The sequence below is a fragment of the Eurosta solidaginis genome, chromosome 5, assembly GCF_040869045.1.
Source record: "Eurosta solidaginis isolate ZX-2024a chromosome 5, ASM4086904v1, whole genome shotgun sequence".
Taxonomy (NCBI): domain Eukaryota; kingdom Metazoa; phylum Arthropoda; class Insecta; order Diptera; family Tephritidae; genus Eurosta; species Eurosta solidaginis.
The window spans coordinates 59,359,171-59,376,310 of NC_090323.1; the positions used below are offsets into that span (position 1 = coordinate 59,359,171).

Here is a 17,140-nt window from a genome sequence, read left to right on the forward strand (position 1 = left end):
TCCCGGAAAAGTCCCGAAATGACCCTGACGGGATCCCGAAAGGATCCCGAAAACTATCCAGAAATGATGCCAGAAAGGTCCTCAAATGGTCTCCTAATAGTTCCGAAAAGACCCTGACGGGATCCCGAACGTATCCCGACAACTATCCAGAAATGATAACGAAAGGGCCCGCAAATGATCCCGTATTAGTCGAGAAAAAGTCCCGAAATGACCCCGACGGGATGCCGGACGAATCCCAAGAACCATCCAGAAATGATGCCGGAAGGGACCCCAAATGATCCCGAAAAAGTCCCGCAATTATTCCGACGGGATCCTGAAAAGATACCGAAAACCATCCAGAAGTGATGCCGGAAAGGTCCTCAAATGATCACCTAATAGTCCCAAAATGACCCTGACGGCATCCCGGACAGATCCCGAAATCCATCCAGAAATGATCTTTGGGAAGGTCGCAAAATGATACCGAAATAGTCTCGGAAAAGTCCAGAAATTACCCTGTCGGGTTCCCGGACGAATCCTGAAAGCCATCCTTAAATGATCCCGAAAAAGTCTCGAAATAACCCTGACGGGACCCCGAAAGGATCCCGAAAACTATCCAGAAATGATTCCGGAAGGTCCTCAAATGATCCCCTAATAGTCCCGAAATGACCGTGATGGGATCCCGGACGGATCCCGAAAACCATCCAGAAATGATACCGAAAGGGTTCCCAATTGATCCCGTATTAGTCGTGAAAAAGTCCCGAAATGACCCCGACGGGATCCCGGACGGATCCCGAAAACCATCCAGAAATGATGCCGGAAGAGCCCCCAAATGATCCCGAAAAAGTCCCCAAATGACCGCGACGAGATCCCGGACGGATCCCGAAAACCATCCAGAAATGATGCCGTAAGAGCCCCCAAATGATCCCGAAAAAGTCCCCAAATGACACCGACGAGATCCGGGACGGATCCCGAAAACCATCCAGAAATGATGCCGAAAGGGTTCCCAAATGATCCCGTATTAGTCGCGAAAAGTCCCGAAATGACCCCGACGGGATCCCGAAAACCATCCAGAAATGATGCCGGAAGAGCCCCCAAATGACCCCGAAAAAGTCCCCAAATGACCCCGACGAGATCCCGGACGGATCCCGAAAACCATCAAGAAATGATGCCGGAAGAGCCCCCAAATGATCCCGACAAAGTCCCCAAATTACCCCGACGAGATCTCGGACGGATCCCGAAAACCATCCAGAAATTATGCCAAAAGGGTCCCCCAATGGTCCCGTATTAGTCGCGAGAACGTCCCGAAATGACCCCGACGGGATGCCGGACGAATCCCGAAGACCATCCAGAAATGATGCCTAAAGGGACCCAAAATAACCCCGAAAAAGTCCCGTAATGATCCCGGCAACCATCAAGAACTTATCTCTCGAAGGTACGCAAATGATCCCGAAAGTACCCCGACGGGATCCCGGACGGATCCCGAAAATCATACAGAAATGATGCCGGAAAGGTCCCCAAATGATCGCGAAATAGTCTCGAAATGATTCCGGAATAGTCCCGAAAATGTCCCAAAATAACCCCGACGGGATCCCGGACGGATCCCGAAAACTATACAGAAATGATCCCGGAAGGGTCCCAAAATGATCCCGAAATAGTCCCGAAAAAGTCCCGAAATTACCCCGGCGTAATCCCGGACCGATCCCGAAAACCATCCAGAAATGATCCCATAAGGGTCTCGATATGACCCTTACGGGATTACAAATAAGGTGAAGATAATTATAAAACCATGTTAATAAGGCAGCAGGCGCATTGGAGCGAATAAAAGGTTACATAGAAACATACAGGTAAAGCTAATAAAAGCGTGCTAATAAAAACAATTGATGGAGGGCGGATGGCGGGAGTAGAGGAGAGGACCACTGATCGTTCCTCCAAAATTGTCTAGATCTCGTTCTGTATGTACCAGATACCAAAAACTATTGATTTAGGAGAAAATTTATATTGAGTTATAACAATTTATAGATTTTACACCAGAGGGGGAGATAAAGGGGGCGGGCGGAGGGTGTCACTGCTTACTTTGTAATCCCTCGACTTATTTGACCCCTTGAGTCTGTGATATTGGTGAAGGCCAGTATACGTGAAGTTATAATGTGTAAAAATTATTAAAAAGTAATTGCTCGAAAGGGTGGTGGGACCGCCACCCCTCTTTCCATATTCGAAAAAATTTCGCTAGTAGACTACTGTCTGTGTCCCAAATTTCATCAAAATCCGTGTAGCCATTCTGGCGTTATTCAGTCGCAAAAACGAAAAAATATAATAATTAAATTATAACTGTTCCTAGGGGGCGGGGACCACGCCCCTTTTGAAAAATATATAGCTAGTAGATCCTTCTAGACTATTGGCTATATGTGTGCAAAATTTCATCCAAATCGGTCCAGCCGTTCTTGCGTTATTGAGTCACAAAGACAAACGTCTGGACAAACATCCAAACATCCAAACATCCAAACATCTTCACATCCAAACTTTGCCATTTATAATATACTAGCCTTTACCCGCGGCCCCGTCCGCAAGGAGAAAATGAAATATGTGGGCTATTCACGTTAGCCTGCTTATAAAGTTATCTGTTTAACATTTTTTTTCTGTCTAATGCATTTTATTTTTGTAATTGAGTAAAAAAAAGAACTTTATGAGCTGATAACCTGATAGGATCCCAAAATGATAACGAAATTATCCAGAAAAAGCCACGAAATGACCCCGACGCTATCGCGGACGGATCCCGAAAACCATCCAGAAACGCCCCGGAAGTGTTTCCAAAAGTTCCCGAAGTAGTCCCAAAAAACCCGAAATGACAACGACACGATTCTAGACTTATCCAGATAACCACACAGAAATGATGCCTGAAGGGTACCAAATTGATCCCGAAATAGTCCCGAAAAAGTTCCGAAATTACCCTGACGGGCTCCCGGACGGATCTCAGAAACCATCCAGAAAATATCCAGGAAGGGTCCCTAAATTATCCCGACTAACTCCAGAAAAAGTTCCGAAATGGCTCCGAGGGGATCCACGATGGATCGCGAAAACCATACAGAAATGATTCCAGAAGGATTCCAAAATGATCCCGAAATAGTCCGGAATTGACCCAGATTGGATCCCGCACAGATCCAGAAATGATCCCGGAAGGGTGCAAAAACTATCCCGGAAAAGTAACAAAAAATCCCGAAATGGCTCCTACGGCATCCCGGACGGATCCAGAAATGATCTCGGAAGGGTCCCAAAATGATCCCAAAATGATCCCAAAATGGTCCCAAAATGACCCTGATGGATCCGGCAAACCATCAAGAAATTATGCCGAAAGGGTCCCAAAATGATCCCGAAATAATACAGAAAAAGTCACGAAACGACCCCTAGAGGATCCCCAAATGATCCGGTATTAGCCCCGAAAAGGTCCCGAAATAACCCCGACGGGATCCCGGACAAATCCCGAAAACCATCCAGAAATGATGCCGGAAGGTATCCCAAATGATTCCGTAAAAGTCCCGCATTGATTCCGACGGGATCCCGAACGGATACCGAAAATCATCCAGAAGTGATGCCGGAAATGTCCTCAAATGATCACCTAATAGTCCCGAAATGACCCTTAAGGAGTCATGGACGGATCCCATAAACCATCCAGAAATGATCCCGATATATTCCCGAAGAAGTCCCGAAATGACCCTGACGGGATCTCGAACGCACCCCTAAATGACCCTGACGGGATCCCGGACAGATCCCGAAATCCATCCAGAAATGATCTTGGGAGGGACCCCAAATGATCCCGAAAAAGTCCCGCAATGATTCCGAGGGGATCCTGATCGGATACCGATAACCATCCAGAAGTGATGCCGGAAAGGTCGTCAAATGATCACCTAATTCCAAAATGACCCTGACGGCATCCCGGACTGATCCCAAAATCCATCCAGAAATGATCTTGGGAAGGTCCCAAAATTATCCCGAAATAGTCTCGGAAAAGTTCAGAAATTACCCTGACGGGTTCCCGGACGAATCCTGAAAGCCATCTCTAAATGATCCCGAAAAAGTCCCAAAATGACGCTGACTGGACCCCGAAAGGATCCCGAAAACTACTTAGAAATGATGCCGGAAATGTCCTCAAATGATCACCTAATAGTTCCGAAAAGACCCTGACGGGATCCCGAACGGATCCCGACAACTATCTAGAAATGATGCCGAAAGGGCCTGCAAATGATCCCGTATTAGTCGAGAAAAAGTCCCGAAATGACCCCAACGGGATGCCGCACGAATCCCAAAAACCATCCAGAAATGATTTTGGAAGGGACCCCAATGATCCCGAAAAAGTCCCGAAATTATTCCGACGGGAATCTGAACGGATACCGAAAACCATCCAGAAGTGATGCCGGAACGGTCCTCAAATGCTCACCTAATAGTCCCAAAATGACCCTGAGGGCATCCGGACAAATCCCGAAATCCATCCAGAAATGATCTTGGGAAGGTCCCAAAATGATCCCGAAATAGTCTCGGAAAAGTCCAGAAATTACCCTGACGGGTTCCCGGACGAATCCTGAAAGCCATCCTTAAATGATCCCGAAAAAGCCCCGAAATGACCCTGACGGGATCCCGAAATGATTCCAAAAACTATCCAGAAATGATGCCGGAAAGGTCCTCAAATGATCCCCTAATAGTTCCGAAATGACCGTGACGGGATCCCGAACGGATCCCGACAACTATCCAGAAATTATGCCGAAAGGGTCCGCAAATGATCCCGTATTAGTCGAGAAAAAGCCCCGAAATGACCCCGACGGGATCCCGGACGAATCCCAAAAACCATCCAGAAATGATGCCGGTAGGTATCCCAAATGATCCCGAAATAATCCCGAAATGACCTCGTCGGCATCCCGGACGGATACCAAAAATTATCCAGAAATGATGCCGGAAAGGTCCACAAATGATCCCCTAATAGTCCCGAAATTACCCTGATGGGATCCCGGACGGATCCCGAAAACCATCCAGAAATGATGCCGGAAGAGCCCCCAAATGATCCCGAAAAAGTCCCCAAATGACCCCGACGATATCCCGGACGGATCCCGAAAACCATCCAGAAATGATGCCGGAAGAGCCCCCAAATGATCCCGAAAAAGTCCCCAAATGACCCCGACGAGATCCCGCACGGATCCCGAAAACCATCCAGAAATGATGCCGGAAGAGCCCCAAATGATCCCGAAAAAGTCCCCAAATGACCCCGACATACTCCAGAAAAGGTTCCGAAATGGCTCCGAGGGAATCAACGACGGATCGCGAAAACCATACAGAAATGATTCCGGAAGGATCCCAAAATGATCCCGAAATAGTCCGGAAATGACCCAGATGGGATCCCGCACAGATCCAGAAATGATCCCGGAAGGGTCCAAAAACTATCCCGGAAAAGTAACAAAAAATCCCGAAATGGCTCCTACGGCATCCCAGACGGATCCAGAAATGATCTCGGAAGGGTCCCCAAATGATTCCAAAATGGTCCCGAAATGCCCTGATGGATCCGGCAAACCATCAAGAAATTATGCCGGAAGGGTCCCCAAATGATCCCGAAATAAAACAGAAAAAGTCACGAAACGACCCCTAGAGGATCCCCAAATGATCCCGTATTAGCCCCAAAAAAGTCCCAAAATGACCCTGACGGGATCCCGAAAGGATTCCGAACACAATACAGAAATGATGCCGGAAAGGTCCTCAAATGATCCCCTAAAAGTCCCGAAATGACCGTGACGGGATCCCGACAACTATCCAGAAATGATGCCGAAAGGGTCCGCAAATGATCCCGTATTAGTCGAAAAAAAGTCCCGAAAGGACCACGACGGGATCCCGACCGAATCCCAAAAACCATCCAGAAATGATGCCGGTAGGTATCCCAAATGATCCCGAAATAGTCCCGAAATGACCTCGTCGGCATCCCGGACGGATCCCGAAAATTATCCAGAAATGATGCCGGAAAGGTTCCCAAATGATCCCCTAATAGTCCCGAAATTACCCTAATGGGATCCCGGACGGATCCCGAAAACCATCCAGAAATTATGCCGAAAGGGTTCCCAAATGATCCCGTATTAGTCGCGAAAAAGTCCCGAAATGACCCCGACGGGATCCCGGACGGATCCCGAAAACCATCCAGAAATGATGCCGAAAGGGTTCCCAAATGATCCCGTATTAGTCGCGAAAAAGTCCCGAAATGACCCCGACGGGATCCCGGAAGGATCCCGAAAACCATCCAGAAATGATGCCGGATGAGCCCCAAAATGATCCCGAAAAAGTCCCCAAATGACCCCGACGAGATCCCGGACGGATCCCGAAAACCATCCAGAAATGATGCCTGAAGAGCCCCCAAATGATCCCGAAAAAGTCCCCAAATGACCCCGACGATATCCCTTACGGATCCCGAAAACCATCCAGAAATGATGCCGGAAGAGCCCTCAAATGATCCCGAAAAAGTCCCCATATGACCCCGACGATATCCCGCACGGATCCCGAAAACCATCCAGAAATGATGCCGGAAGGGTCCCCAAATGATCGCGAAATAGTCCCGAAATGATTCCGGAATAGTCCCGAAAATGTTCCAAAATAACCCCGACGGGATCCCGGACGGATCCCGTAAACTATACAGAAATGATCCCGGAAGGGTCCCAAAATGATCCCGAAATAGTCCCGAAAAAGTCCCGAAATTACCCCGGCGTAATCCCGGACCGATCCCGAAAACCATCCAGAAATGATCCCGGAAGGGTCTCGATATGACCCTTACGGGATTACAAATAAGGTGAAGCTAATTATAAAACCATGTTAATAAGGCAGCAGCCGCATTGGAGCGAATAAAAAGTTAGATAGAAACATACAGGTAAAGCTAATAAAAGCGTGCTAATAAAAACAATTGATGGAGGGCGGATGGCGGGAGTAGAGGAGAGGACCACTGATCGTTCCTCCAAAATTGTCTAGATCTCGTTCTGTATGTACCAGATACCAAAAACTATTGATTTAGGAGAAAATTTAGATTGAGTTATAACAATTTATGGATTTTACACCAGAGGGGGAGATAAAGGGGGGCGGGCGGAGGGTGTCACTGCTTACTTTGTAAGCCATCGACTTATTTGACCCCTTGAGTCTGTGATATTGGTGAAGGCCAGTATACGTAAAGTTATAATGTGTAAAAATTATGAAAAATAATTTCTCGAAGGGTCGTGGGACCCCCACCCCTCTTTCCATGTTCGAAAAAAATTTCGCTAGTAAACTACTGTCTGTGTCCCAAATTTCATCAAAATCCGTGTAGCCATTCTGGCGTGATTCAGTCGCAAAGACGAAAAAATATAATAATTAAATTATAACTGTTCCTAGGGGGCGGGGACCACGCCCCTTTTGAAAAATATATAGCTAGTAGATCCTTCTAGACTATTGGCTATATGTGTGCAAAATTTCATCCAAATCGGTCCAGCCGTTCTTGCGTTATTGAGTCACAAAGACAAACGTCTGGACAAACATCCAAACATCCAAACATCCAAACATCCAAACATCTAAACATCCAAACATCCAAACATCTTAACATCCAAACTTTCCCATTTATAATATATATTAGATATTAGATTAGATAAGCGATATCCGACAGATGATGTTCTGGGTCACCCTGGTCCACATTTTGGTCGATATCTCTAAAACGCCTTCACATATACAACTAAGGGCCACTCCCTTATAAAACCCTCATTAATACCTTCACTTTGGACCCATATTGTACCAACACATTCTAGATTCACCCCTGGTCCACCTTTATGGCGATATCCCGAAATGGCGTCCATCCATAGAACTATGGCCCACTCCCTTTTAAAATACTCTTTAATATCTTCCATTTGAAACCCACAACAACAACAACTACGTTTTAAATAATCATTAACATCTTCCATTTGATATCCCTATCGTACAAACACATTCTAGAGTCACCCCTGGTCCACCTTTATGGCGATATCTCGAAAAGGAGTTCACCTATAGAAATAAGGCCCACTCCCTTTTAAAATACTCATTAACACCTTTCATTTGATACCCATATCGCACAACACACATTCTAGAGTCACCCCTGGTCCACCTTTATGGCGTTATCCCGAAATGGCGTTATCCCGAAATGGCGTCCACCCATGGAACTATGGCCCACGCCCTTTTAAAATACTCTTTAATACCTTCCATTTGAAACCCATGTCATACAAACACATTCCAGGGTTGCCTTATCTTCTCAGCTGAGTATGTAATGTTCGGTTACACCAGAACTTAGCCTTCCTTACTTGTTTTGTGCCAATATCTTCATATTATACCAAATGATTTCTATAAACTCAAGAGAGCTTGCTCCACTACATCTATTTCGGTCGAAGGATACTACAAAGATGATTGAAATAATAAGAGACATCCACTTTTACTCTTTGCGAAATTAATTTGTAATGTCTCATTTGCGGGCTAATTTTAAATTGCTTCTACGCATTTTCATGAGGTATTTTTGTTTGTTTTAAGGGATTGTATTAATTAAATTCATCCTCTTTCCAACAATCACAATATATAGATATTAATGTAAACTTCCTAAAAATTTGTAGCATTAATTTTCTAATACCCACCCATTAGGTGCATTACAAATAAATATCGAACTGACTCCTCTTATTATTTCCAGCACCAAAGATCTGTGGCTAGCACTTTTGATAACGTTTTACAAGACGGTGCACCATTTTTTTTTTATTAAATATAATCAAAGGTGGTAACAAAAGACGCGTTTCGACTTCCGTTTTAGGAATCCGAAAACGAAAAAATTAAAAATTGTATTTCTGTCAAAAGATATAAACTAAAGATCAATTAAAATTTTCATGTAGTTGTTATATTTTGCTAGATTTGTTATGCACACACGCACTAAGATGTTGGCCCACCCAGAGTTATTTTTATACAAAAAGCCATATATCTGGCACCCCAATTACCGCAATTTTACCTGGCAGCACCAATGCTTTGCTTATGTAAATAATAACAACAGCTGTTTTTGATATAGGCAGGACACTTGACATTTCTAGCATAGTGTATTAGTACAAGTTGACTTCATTCTGACAGGCACTCGCTTAAGTGAGCATAACGGAAAATCTGGGTACCCATTGTTGTTTCGGTTGAAACGGTCTATTAGGGTTCTGTTCAGAGACGTAAGAAATTGAAACAGGGTTTATGTAGTCACAAAAGTGTTGCTCCTGTTTCACAGCATTTTAATCATTGTGAATGATGACAAAGTGTGATCTCTAATCTGTCAACTGCCTGACAGGCTGTTCAATATAGCTACTTTTCAGCGTTTTGACAGGCTGTTCAATATGGCGTCGCCTATCTTCAGCGGGTGATAGAAAGAGATACAGAATGAGACAGCGATAGTCAAATACGAATCAGGTGATCCAATCACTTTGGAATTTTGACGTTTATGCAGAAGAGATCACACTTTGTCATCATTCACAATGATTTTAATTTTATATCATGGCGGAAATGTTCAGTTCAGGGTTATTGATTTTCATTAAGAGTTTAATTTATTACGGAGGGTTACTCCTTTAAGTGTAAAAAGCAGAGAAAACGTAGAGGTCTACAAATTATTGTGAAAAACTTTTTAATTTGAATTTTTGTACCCAAGTTGACCATATTTGTGTAACACAAGAATCTGGAGGTCAATTCCTTAACTATGAAAAACGGAAAAATTTACACGTGTTGAAAACTCATTTGCACACGAAATTTACACTTTGAATTTATACTATGTACAAACACAAAACAAATTGGCAATTTATACCATTTGTGCAATTTATTACGCAATTTTTTATATAACAAATTGTACTAATAAATTGCCAATTAAAAAAAAATGGGGTAATAAATTGTTTCAAACTCCAAATGCAACCTTGTAAAGTGTGCTTATTGAGTTGATTTAAATGTCAGTTACGAATGGCTCAACTATATGGTTGGTTCATCTCATCAGCTGATTTAATTTTTTTCAATTCACTGGAGTAGGGATTGTCAAAAGGATATGGCAAACTCAAAATGAAACAAAAATATAGAGCACATTTTCTTACAACACACAAAAATTTCAAAGTTTTATGTTTTCATTCCATTCCATTCGCCTAATACTGCTTTCACACAGAAACTTAATGATCTCATTTCACCTGCTAATGAAATCGTAAATTTTTTGCTTTCACACAGAAGTAACTGCTCGCTTAGTATGAAGGATGAGACAGCTACTCATGGCGGAACAATACAAGGTGGGAGCATGAGCACTGAACACACCAAAAACTAAGAAGCGGAAACGGAGGGATTCAAGGGGTTGTGTAGCGCAATATATAGCTTCTCCAACCCAATTGTGAACCTCACCTTCGAGCGGCGAATCCCGTTTCACTAACAGACGAGGCTCTGGCGACCCCAAGCTCCTCATAGAAATTGGGGTGGGGAGACAGGGCTGGCCTGAAAGTTCAATGTGGCCATATAAATCGTTCCCGAGATGGTCGGGCCAGCACCTTAATGGTGCTGTGTTACCGAAGCGTATCGGATCTGTATCCGACAAAGGACCTTCACATCGATAACACTCCCCAAAGCCTTCGGGGAGTAACCTAATCGCTACAACAACAACAACAAGAACAAGCGGAAACGGAAGCGGAACGCTGCCAACAGAGTTGCATTGTGCGTTTGACTTCATTAGGCATTCGATTAGCTACTAATGAAATAATAATAGATTCGAATTTTGTAGGGAAGATTGAGCTCAATAAGCGTCTTATGTAGAAAACTGCCTTTATTATTCAATAAGCCGTCTGTGTGAAAACAGTATAATACCAACACGCACTTTTGACAGTCTGAACAAAGGTATGTTGTTGCTGTAGAGATGAGCCAACCAGTTATAAAATTACTATTGTGTAAGCTAAATTGAGTTGTATGAACACCACTCAATGTAAATCGAAATTGCTCAATTTATTTTTCTGTTTTAACATAGTATTAGTTGTGTTTTTACGCACAAAATTTTTAAAATAAAAACTAAATTTTCATTTGTCAGAAAAAATAAAGAAAAAACGGCCAAATGTCAAAAAACCCCATCGAAATACAAATCGGCTGGTTTGTTTTTAATGAACTACGTTGTATTTTTCTTGTATTTCGTTAGTTTTTTTTAAATATAGTTCACACATTTACAGAAGTACTGAAACCTTATTGGCTCCCTCGACAAAAATATAAGAGAAAATACAAGAAAAATACATAGAAAATTAAAGTAGTGTCATATAAGACACAGCTACAAAAATTAAGGCGGGGCGAAGTATTGAAAAATCTACATTAATGTTTGGTTGCGTGCCTACGATTTGACAACGCCAGACGAAAAACAAAGAAACGCCGTACGTTATCTTTGCTTTGAAGCGACCAAAGCGTTTATATAATTTTGCCCTTATGCATTTGTGTAAACAGACTTAGAAGTGAATTATTTCCATGTTACACGTGTGGCGCTTTATATTTTGACTCTAATTTAAATAAATTTTGCTTTCTGTATGTTTCCGCATAGTTGCAGGCTACAAAGCTTCTAGTATTCTTATTTCCGCGGAAATATATGCAACTATTTCATCTTTCAATACTACAAAGTTTTATTAAACTATCAAATGCAACTCAGCTTGAAGTACTCTTATATACCAAATATGCAACTCTAGACCTGAGATTTGCATCAGGTGAGCGAGGCTGTTTGTAGTTTTGACGTTTATCGATTAGTTGACACACTTGTATACATTGTAAATTTTACCAAGTAGCGCAACTAACAGCTGATCGGTGAAAATTCGCACATTCACACGCACAGTTCTCGACTCAATTTCAAAAACAAACTTTAGATTATTTAACTAAATTTTTAAAGTGAGATAATCCTTACAAATTTATGTATATAGAATATATAAGGCGTTTTTGTTGTTATTAAAACAATAGTTTTATTTATATTAAAGCTTTTAACATTTTTTTTTTTTAACTTTGAAAAAACTCCGAACACTATTCCTTCATTATATGACATTCGACTGCCTAGTCCACTGCCTTCCACTCTATTCGCAAATTAACCTCTATTTAAGCTGCCAAACTATATAGTAAACAATGCTTGTATAGGTACCATGGTTCAATTATGTACAGGTTGGCTTATGTCATCAGCTGATTTTATTTATGTCATTGCATGGTCGAAGGGATTGTCAAAAGGAGACGGCAAACTCAAAATGAAACGAACACATTGGCAAAATTTTACTTACACATACAAAAACTGCTATGTTTTATGTTTTCATTCCATACCATTCGCACCAACACCAATGCACAGATTTTGACAATTTGAACAGACATATTTTGTTGCTTTACAGATGAGCCAACCTGTATATAGTTAAACCATGTATAGGTACACTATGATTTCTAGGGACGTTCTGTTTTGAACATTGTTTACTATATAGTTTGGAAACTTAAATAGAGTGGAAGGCAGTGGACTAGGCAGTCGAATGTCATAAAATGAAGGAATGGTGTTCGGAGTTTTTTCAATGTTAAAAAAGAAAAATGATAAAAGCTTTAATAAAAATAAAACTATTGTTTTAATAACAACAAAAACGCCTTATATATTCTATATACATAAATTCGTAAGGATTATCTCACTTTAAAATTTGAGTTAAATAATCTAAATTTTTGTTTTGAAACTGAGTCGAGAACTGTTCGTGTGAATGTGCGAATTTTCACCGATCAGCTGTTAGTTGCGCTACTTGGTAAAATTTACAATGGTTTTGAATTTCCATATTTATTTTTGATCCTTTTGAACCATTGTTTACAATGTTTTGAACCCTCTTTCAACAGATAATGGACAATTCAATGGCTCCCTTGGAGGAGCTACTCACTGAGATGGTGGTACCAACGCAGCGTGCTGGAATGAATATGAACCCCGAGCACGTAACAATGCTCCATGGAAGTAAAAGTAAAAAGCAACTTAGCCGAAAACGTCCTGCCGTCAAGAGTAAGCAACTCACGAGACGAGAGTATGCCAAGTTGGGATTGCACACATTAGCTACACGCCAAATGTTGTATGAAGAAGCGCTACCATTGCATCGCCTCTGGAAAGGTTATATGCGTGAACATTTGGGATTACGCGAAGGTGATAATGTGCCTGCAGTGCATGAACCTGCTTATGATGCATTTAGCAAATTACTAGTTAAAACTGATTTACATGGCGCTAAGGTGCGAGTGATTGAATCGAAGTGCGCCACGCTACTCGGTTTAAGTGGCATCGTTGTGCTTGATACCAAGAATATACTAAAGATTTTGGAAAAGGACAATCGCATACGATCAGTGCCAAAGACTGAATGTGTTTTCGGTATGCGATTTGGTAATATGGAATTTACAATCTTTGGTAAACATCTGGCTTTGCGGCCTGCAGAACGTAGTGTAAAGAAGATTAAAAATTTTATTGAACCATTCGAACTGAGTTCATGAATCAATACTTTGTTATAATTTATAGAAACTAAGTATTATTTTGGTACCCGCAAAACAAAAAAAAAAAAAAATTAATAAAATTACTCTAACCTTTTATTAAAAATCTGTAGCATGTTTACACAATCACCATGTCATATTTATCTTAATTTAATTGCAATCATTTGTTTCCTTTAAATATCTACATATCTCTGGTCCCAAGCAAAATATTCGCCTAAGTCCTATAATTTTACACGGAGCATAGGCGATATTGCTTATTCCCACAAAATCTTAAAAATTTGAATTTGTTCAAAACCCTAAAATTTTTGAATTGCATTTTCTCAATTCTCTAGGAACTGAATGGGGCGAAGCACTCTTAAAAAAACAACAACAATATCCGGCAAGGAATAAGCATCATCAATAATACTCCCCAAAACCTTTGGGGAGTGACTATCGTTACAATAGGAAGAAGATTGTTGTTGTAGCAGTGCTTCGCCCCAACCAATAGGTGGACTACTCACAAATTGGCTTTAAGAACTGGGTTCGCCGGGCAATTTCTACTATAAAGGTTCGACTCCTTTTTGTGGATATCACTGAGGGCTTCGTTGTGCTTTTCTTCAGCATACCGCTGAGTTCTCAGGTACCGTATATCATCATAGTGCTTTCCGAGATTACTGCTTAAGTTCCTGGGAAGCGGGGCCTCTTCAATCAGATGTCTGTTGGGATGCCCAGGTTTCTGGGTGTTCAACAGAAACTGTTTCTTTAGCATTTAATTTCTCTCCCTAATGGGGTCTACTCTCCCCTTACTGAGGTGTTGTTGTTGTTGTTGTAGTAATGCTCGCCCCACCTAATAGCCGCGACCGATCACAAATTGTCATCAATATCCTCTTAACGGGAGTCCAAGGAAACTTGCCGTTTCAACAGGGGTGGACCATAAGGAAAGGGGTGTTAGAGGCGTTGGTTCCACATTACAATTAAAGAGATGGTTGGTGTCATGTGGGGACACATTGCAAGCAGGGCATACATTTTGTATGTCAGGGTTGATTCTGGATAGGTAAGAGTTTAACCTGTTACAGTATCCAGAACGAAGTTGAGCAAGAGTGACACGCGTTTCCCTGGGGAGTATGCGTTCCTCTTCTGCGAGTTCTGGATATTTTTCTTCAAGTACTGGATTCACCGGGCAATTCCCGTCATAAAGGTCCGACGCCTGTCTATGGAGTTCACCAAGGACCTGCTTGTGTTTTTCCGCTTCATACGGCTGGGTTCTCAGGTGCCGTATTTCCCCAAAATGCTTACGGAGATGACTCCTTAGGCCCCTGGGCGGTGCTGGTTCGTCAATCAGATGTCTGTTGGGATGCCCAGGTTTCTGGGTATTCAACAGAAACTGTTTGGTCAGCATCTCATTTCTCTCCTTGATGGGGAGTATTCTCGCCTCATTATGCAGATGGTGTTCTGGGGACATAAGAAGACAGCCCGTGGCGATTCTGAGAGCAGTATTTTGGCAGGCCTGTAGTTTCTTCCAGTGGGTGGTTTTTAGGCTTGGCGACCATATGGGTGACGCGTAGCACGTAATCGGCTGGCTAATTGCTTTGTATGTGGTCAAGAGCGTTTCTTTATCTTTTCCCCAGGTACTGCCAGCAAGGGATTTGAGGATTTTATTACGGCTCTGAATTCTTGGACCAATTGCGGTTGCGTGCGCACCAAAATGTAGATCCTGATCAAACGTCACACCCAAGATTTTGGGGTGTAGGACAGTCGGTAGCGTAGTGCCATCGACGTGGATGTTCAATATGGTCGACATTTGGGGCGTCCATGTTGTAAATAAGGTCGCGGAAGATTTAGTCGGTGACAATGCCAGGTTTCGCGAGGCGAAAAAACTGGAGAGATCAGGGAGATAGCCGTTTATTTTATTGCATAGCTCATCGATCTTTGGGCCTGGGCCTGTGGCCATTATTGTGCAGTCATCGGCGTAGGAAACGATTGTGACTCCTTCCGGTGGTGAAGGTAGCTTAGATATGTAGAAATTAAACAAAAGCGGGGATAGGACACCACCCTGTGGCACCCCTTGTTTAATTCTCCTTTGTTTTGATGTTTCGTTTCTGAATTGCACCGATGCCTGCCGACCACCCAGATAATATGCGGTCCACCTTTTAAGACATGGGGGAAGGGTGGACCCTTCCAGGTCTTGCAGTAACGAGCCATGGTTGACCGTATGAAAAGCTTTTGATAGGTCTAACGCTACGAGTACTGTTCTATGGTGGGGATATTGATTCAAACCGCAATTTATCTGGGTGCTAATGACATTTAGCGCGGAGGTAGTGCTATGGAGTTTTCTGAAGCCATGCTGATGAGGGGCTAGCTGCAAATGTGCTTGGAAATAAGGGAGCAAAATGGCTTCAAGCGTCTTTGCCACTGGCGATAGGAGAGATATCGGACGATATGACTCACCTACGTTAGCTGGTTTCCCAGGCTTTAGTAGCGGTGTTCTTACAGGCCTGTTGTTGTTGTTGTAGCAGTGCTTCGCCCTGCTTCCAATAAGCGCGGCCGATCACAAATTGTCATCAATATCCTCTAACGGAAGTCTAAGGAAACTTGCAGTTTCAACAGGTGAGGACCAGAGTGAGAGGGGTGTTAAAGGCGTTGATTCCACATTGCAATTAAGGAGATAGTTGGTGTCATGTGGGGACACATGGCAAGCAATACATACATTATGTATGTCGAGTTTTTTTCTAGATAGGTAAGAGTTTAGCCTTTTACAGTACCCAGATCGAAGTTGAGCGGGAGTGACGCGCATCTCCCTAGGGAGAGTGCGTTCCTCTTCTTCGAGTTCTGGATATTTATCTATCAGAACTGGGTTCGCCGGGTAATTCATGGCATAGAGGTCCGACGCCTTTTTGTGGATATCACTGAGGACCTGTTTGTGTTTTTTTACTTTATACGGCGGTATTCTCAGATGCGTTATTTCCTCATAATGCTTTCGGAGATGACTCCTTAAACCCCTGGGCTGTATAGGCTCATCAACCAGATGTCTGTTGGGATGTCCAGGTTTCTGGGTATTCAACAGAAACTTTTTGGTTAGCATTACATTTCTCTCCCTAATGGGGTGCATTCTCGCCTCATTATGTAAATGGTGTTCAGGGGACATACAAAGACAGCCCGTGGCGGTTATAAGGGCGGTACTTTGGCAGACCGTTAGATTCTTCGAGTGAGTAGTCCTTCGACTTCGCGACCATATCGGGGACGCGTAGCATGCAATCGGCTGACCAATTGCTTTGTATGTGGTAATGAGCGTTTCTTTGTCTTTTCCCCAAGTACCGCCAGCAAGAGATTTGAGGATTTTATTACGGCTCTGGATTTTCGGTACAATTGCGGCTGCATGCTCACCAATATGTAGATCCTGATCAAACGTCACACCCCAGATTTTGGGGTGTAGGTCAGTCGGTAGCGTAGTGCCATCGAAGTGGATGTTCAAAATGGTCGACATTTGGGACGTCCACATGTTGTAAATAAGGTCGCGGATGATTTAATCGGTGATAATGTCAGGTTTCGCGAAGCGAAAAAACTGGAGAGATATATTTTGTTGCAAAGCTCATCGATCTGTGGGCCTGGGCCTATGGTCATTATTGTGCAGTCATCGGCGTAGGAAACGATAGTAACTCCTTCTGGTGGCGAAGGTAGCTTTGATATG

At 42.8% G+C, this 17,140-nt stretch overlaps 1 protein-coding gene across 1 annotated transcript; it reads left to right on the forward strand.

Annotated features, from left to right (window-relative positions):
- The first annotated feature begins 12,754 nt into the window (after positions 1–12,754).
- Positions 12,755–13,579, forward strand: Pop4 (ribonuclease P/MRP subunit POP4). Its single transcript, XM_067786691.1, has one exon. The coding sequence runs from the start codon at positions 12,847–12,849 to the stop codon at positions 13,474–13,476; it is 630 nt and encodes a 209-aa protein (XP_067642792.1). The 5' UTR covers positions 12,755–12,846; the 3' UTR covers positions 13,477–13,579.
- Positions 13,580–17,140: the final 3,561 nt, after the last annotated feature.

Bases quoted from the DNA above. Each gene is read 5' to 3' on its own strand.
- Pop4 (XM_067786691.1), top strand. From the start codon at position 12,847: ATGGACAATTCAATGGCTCCCTTGGAGGAGCTACTCACTGAGATGGTG.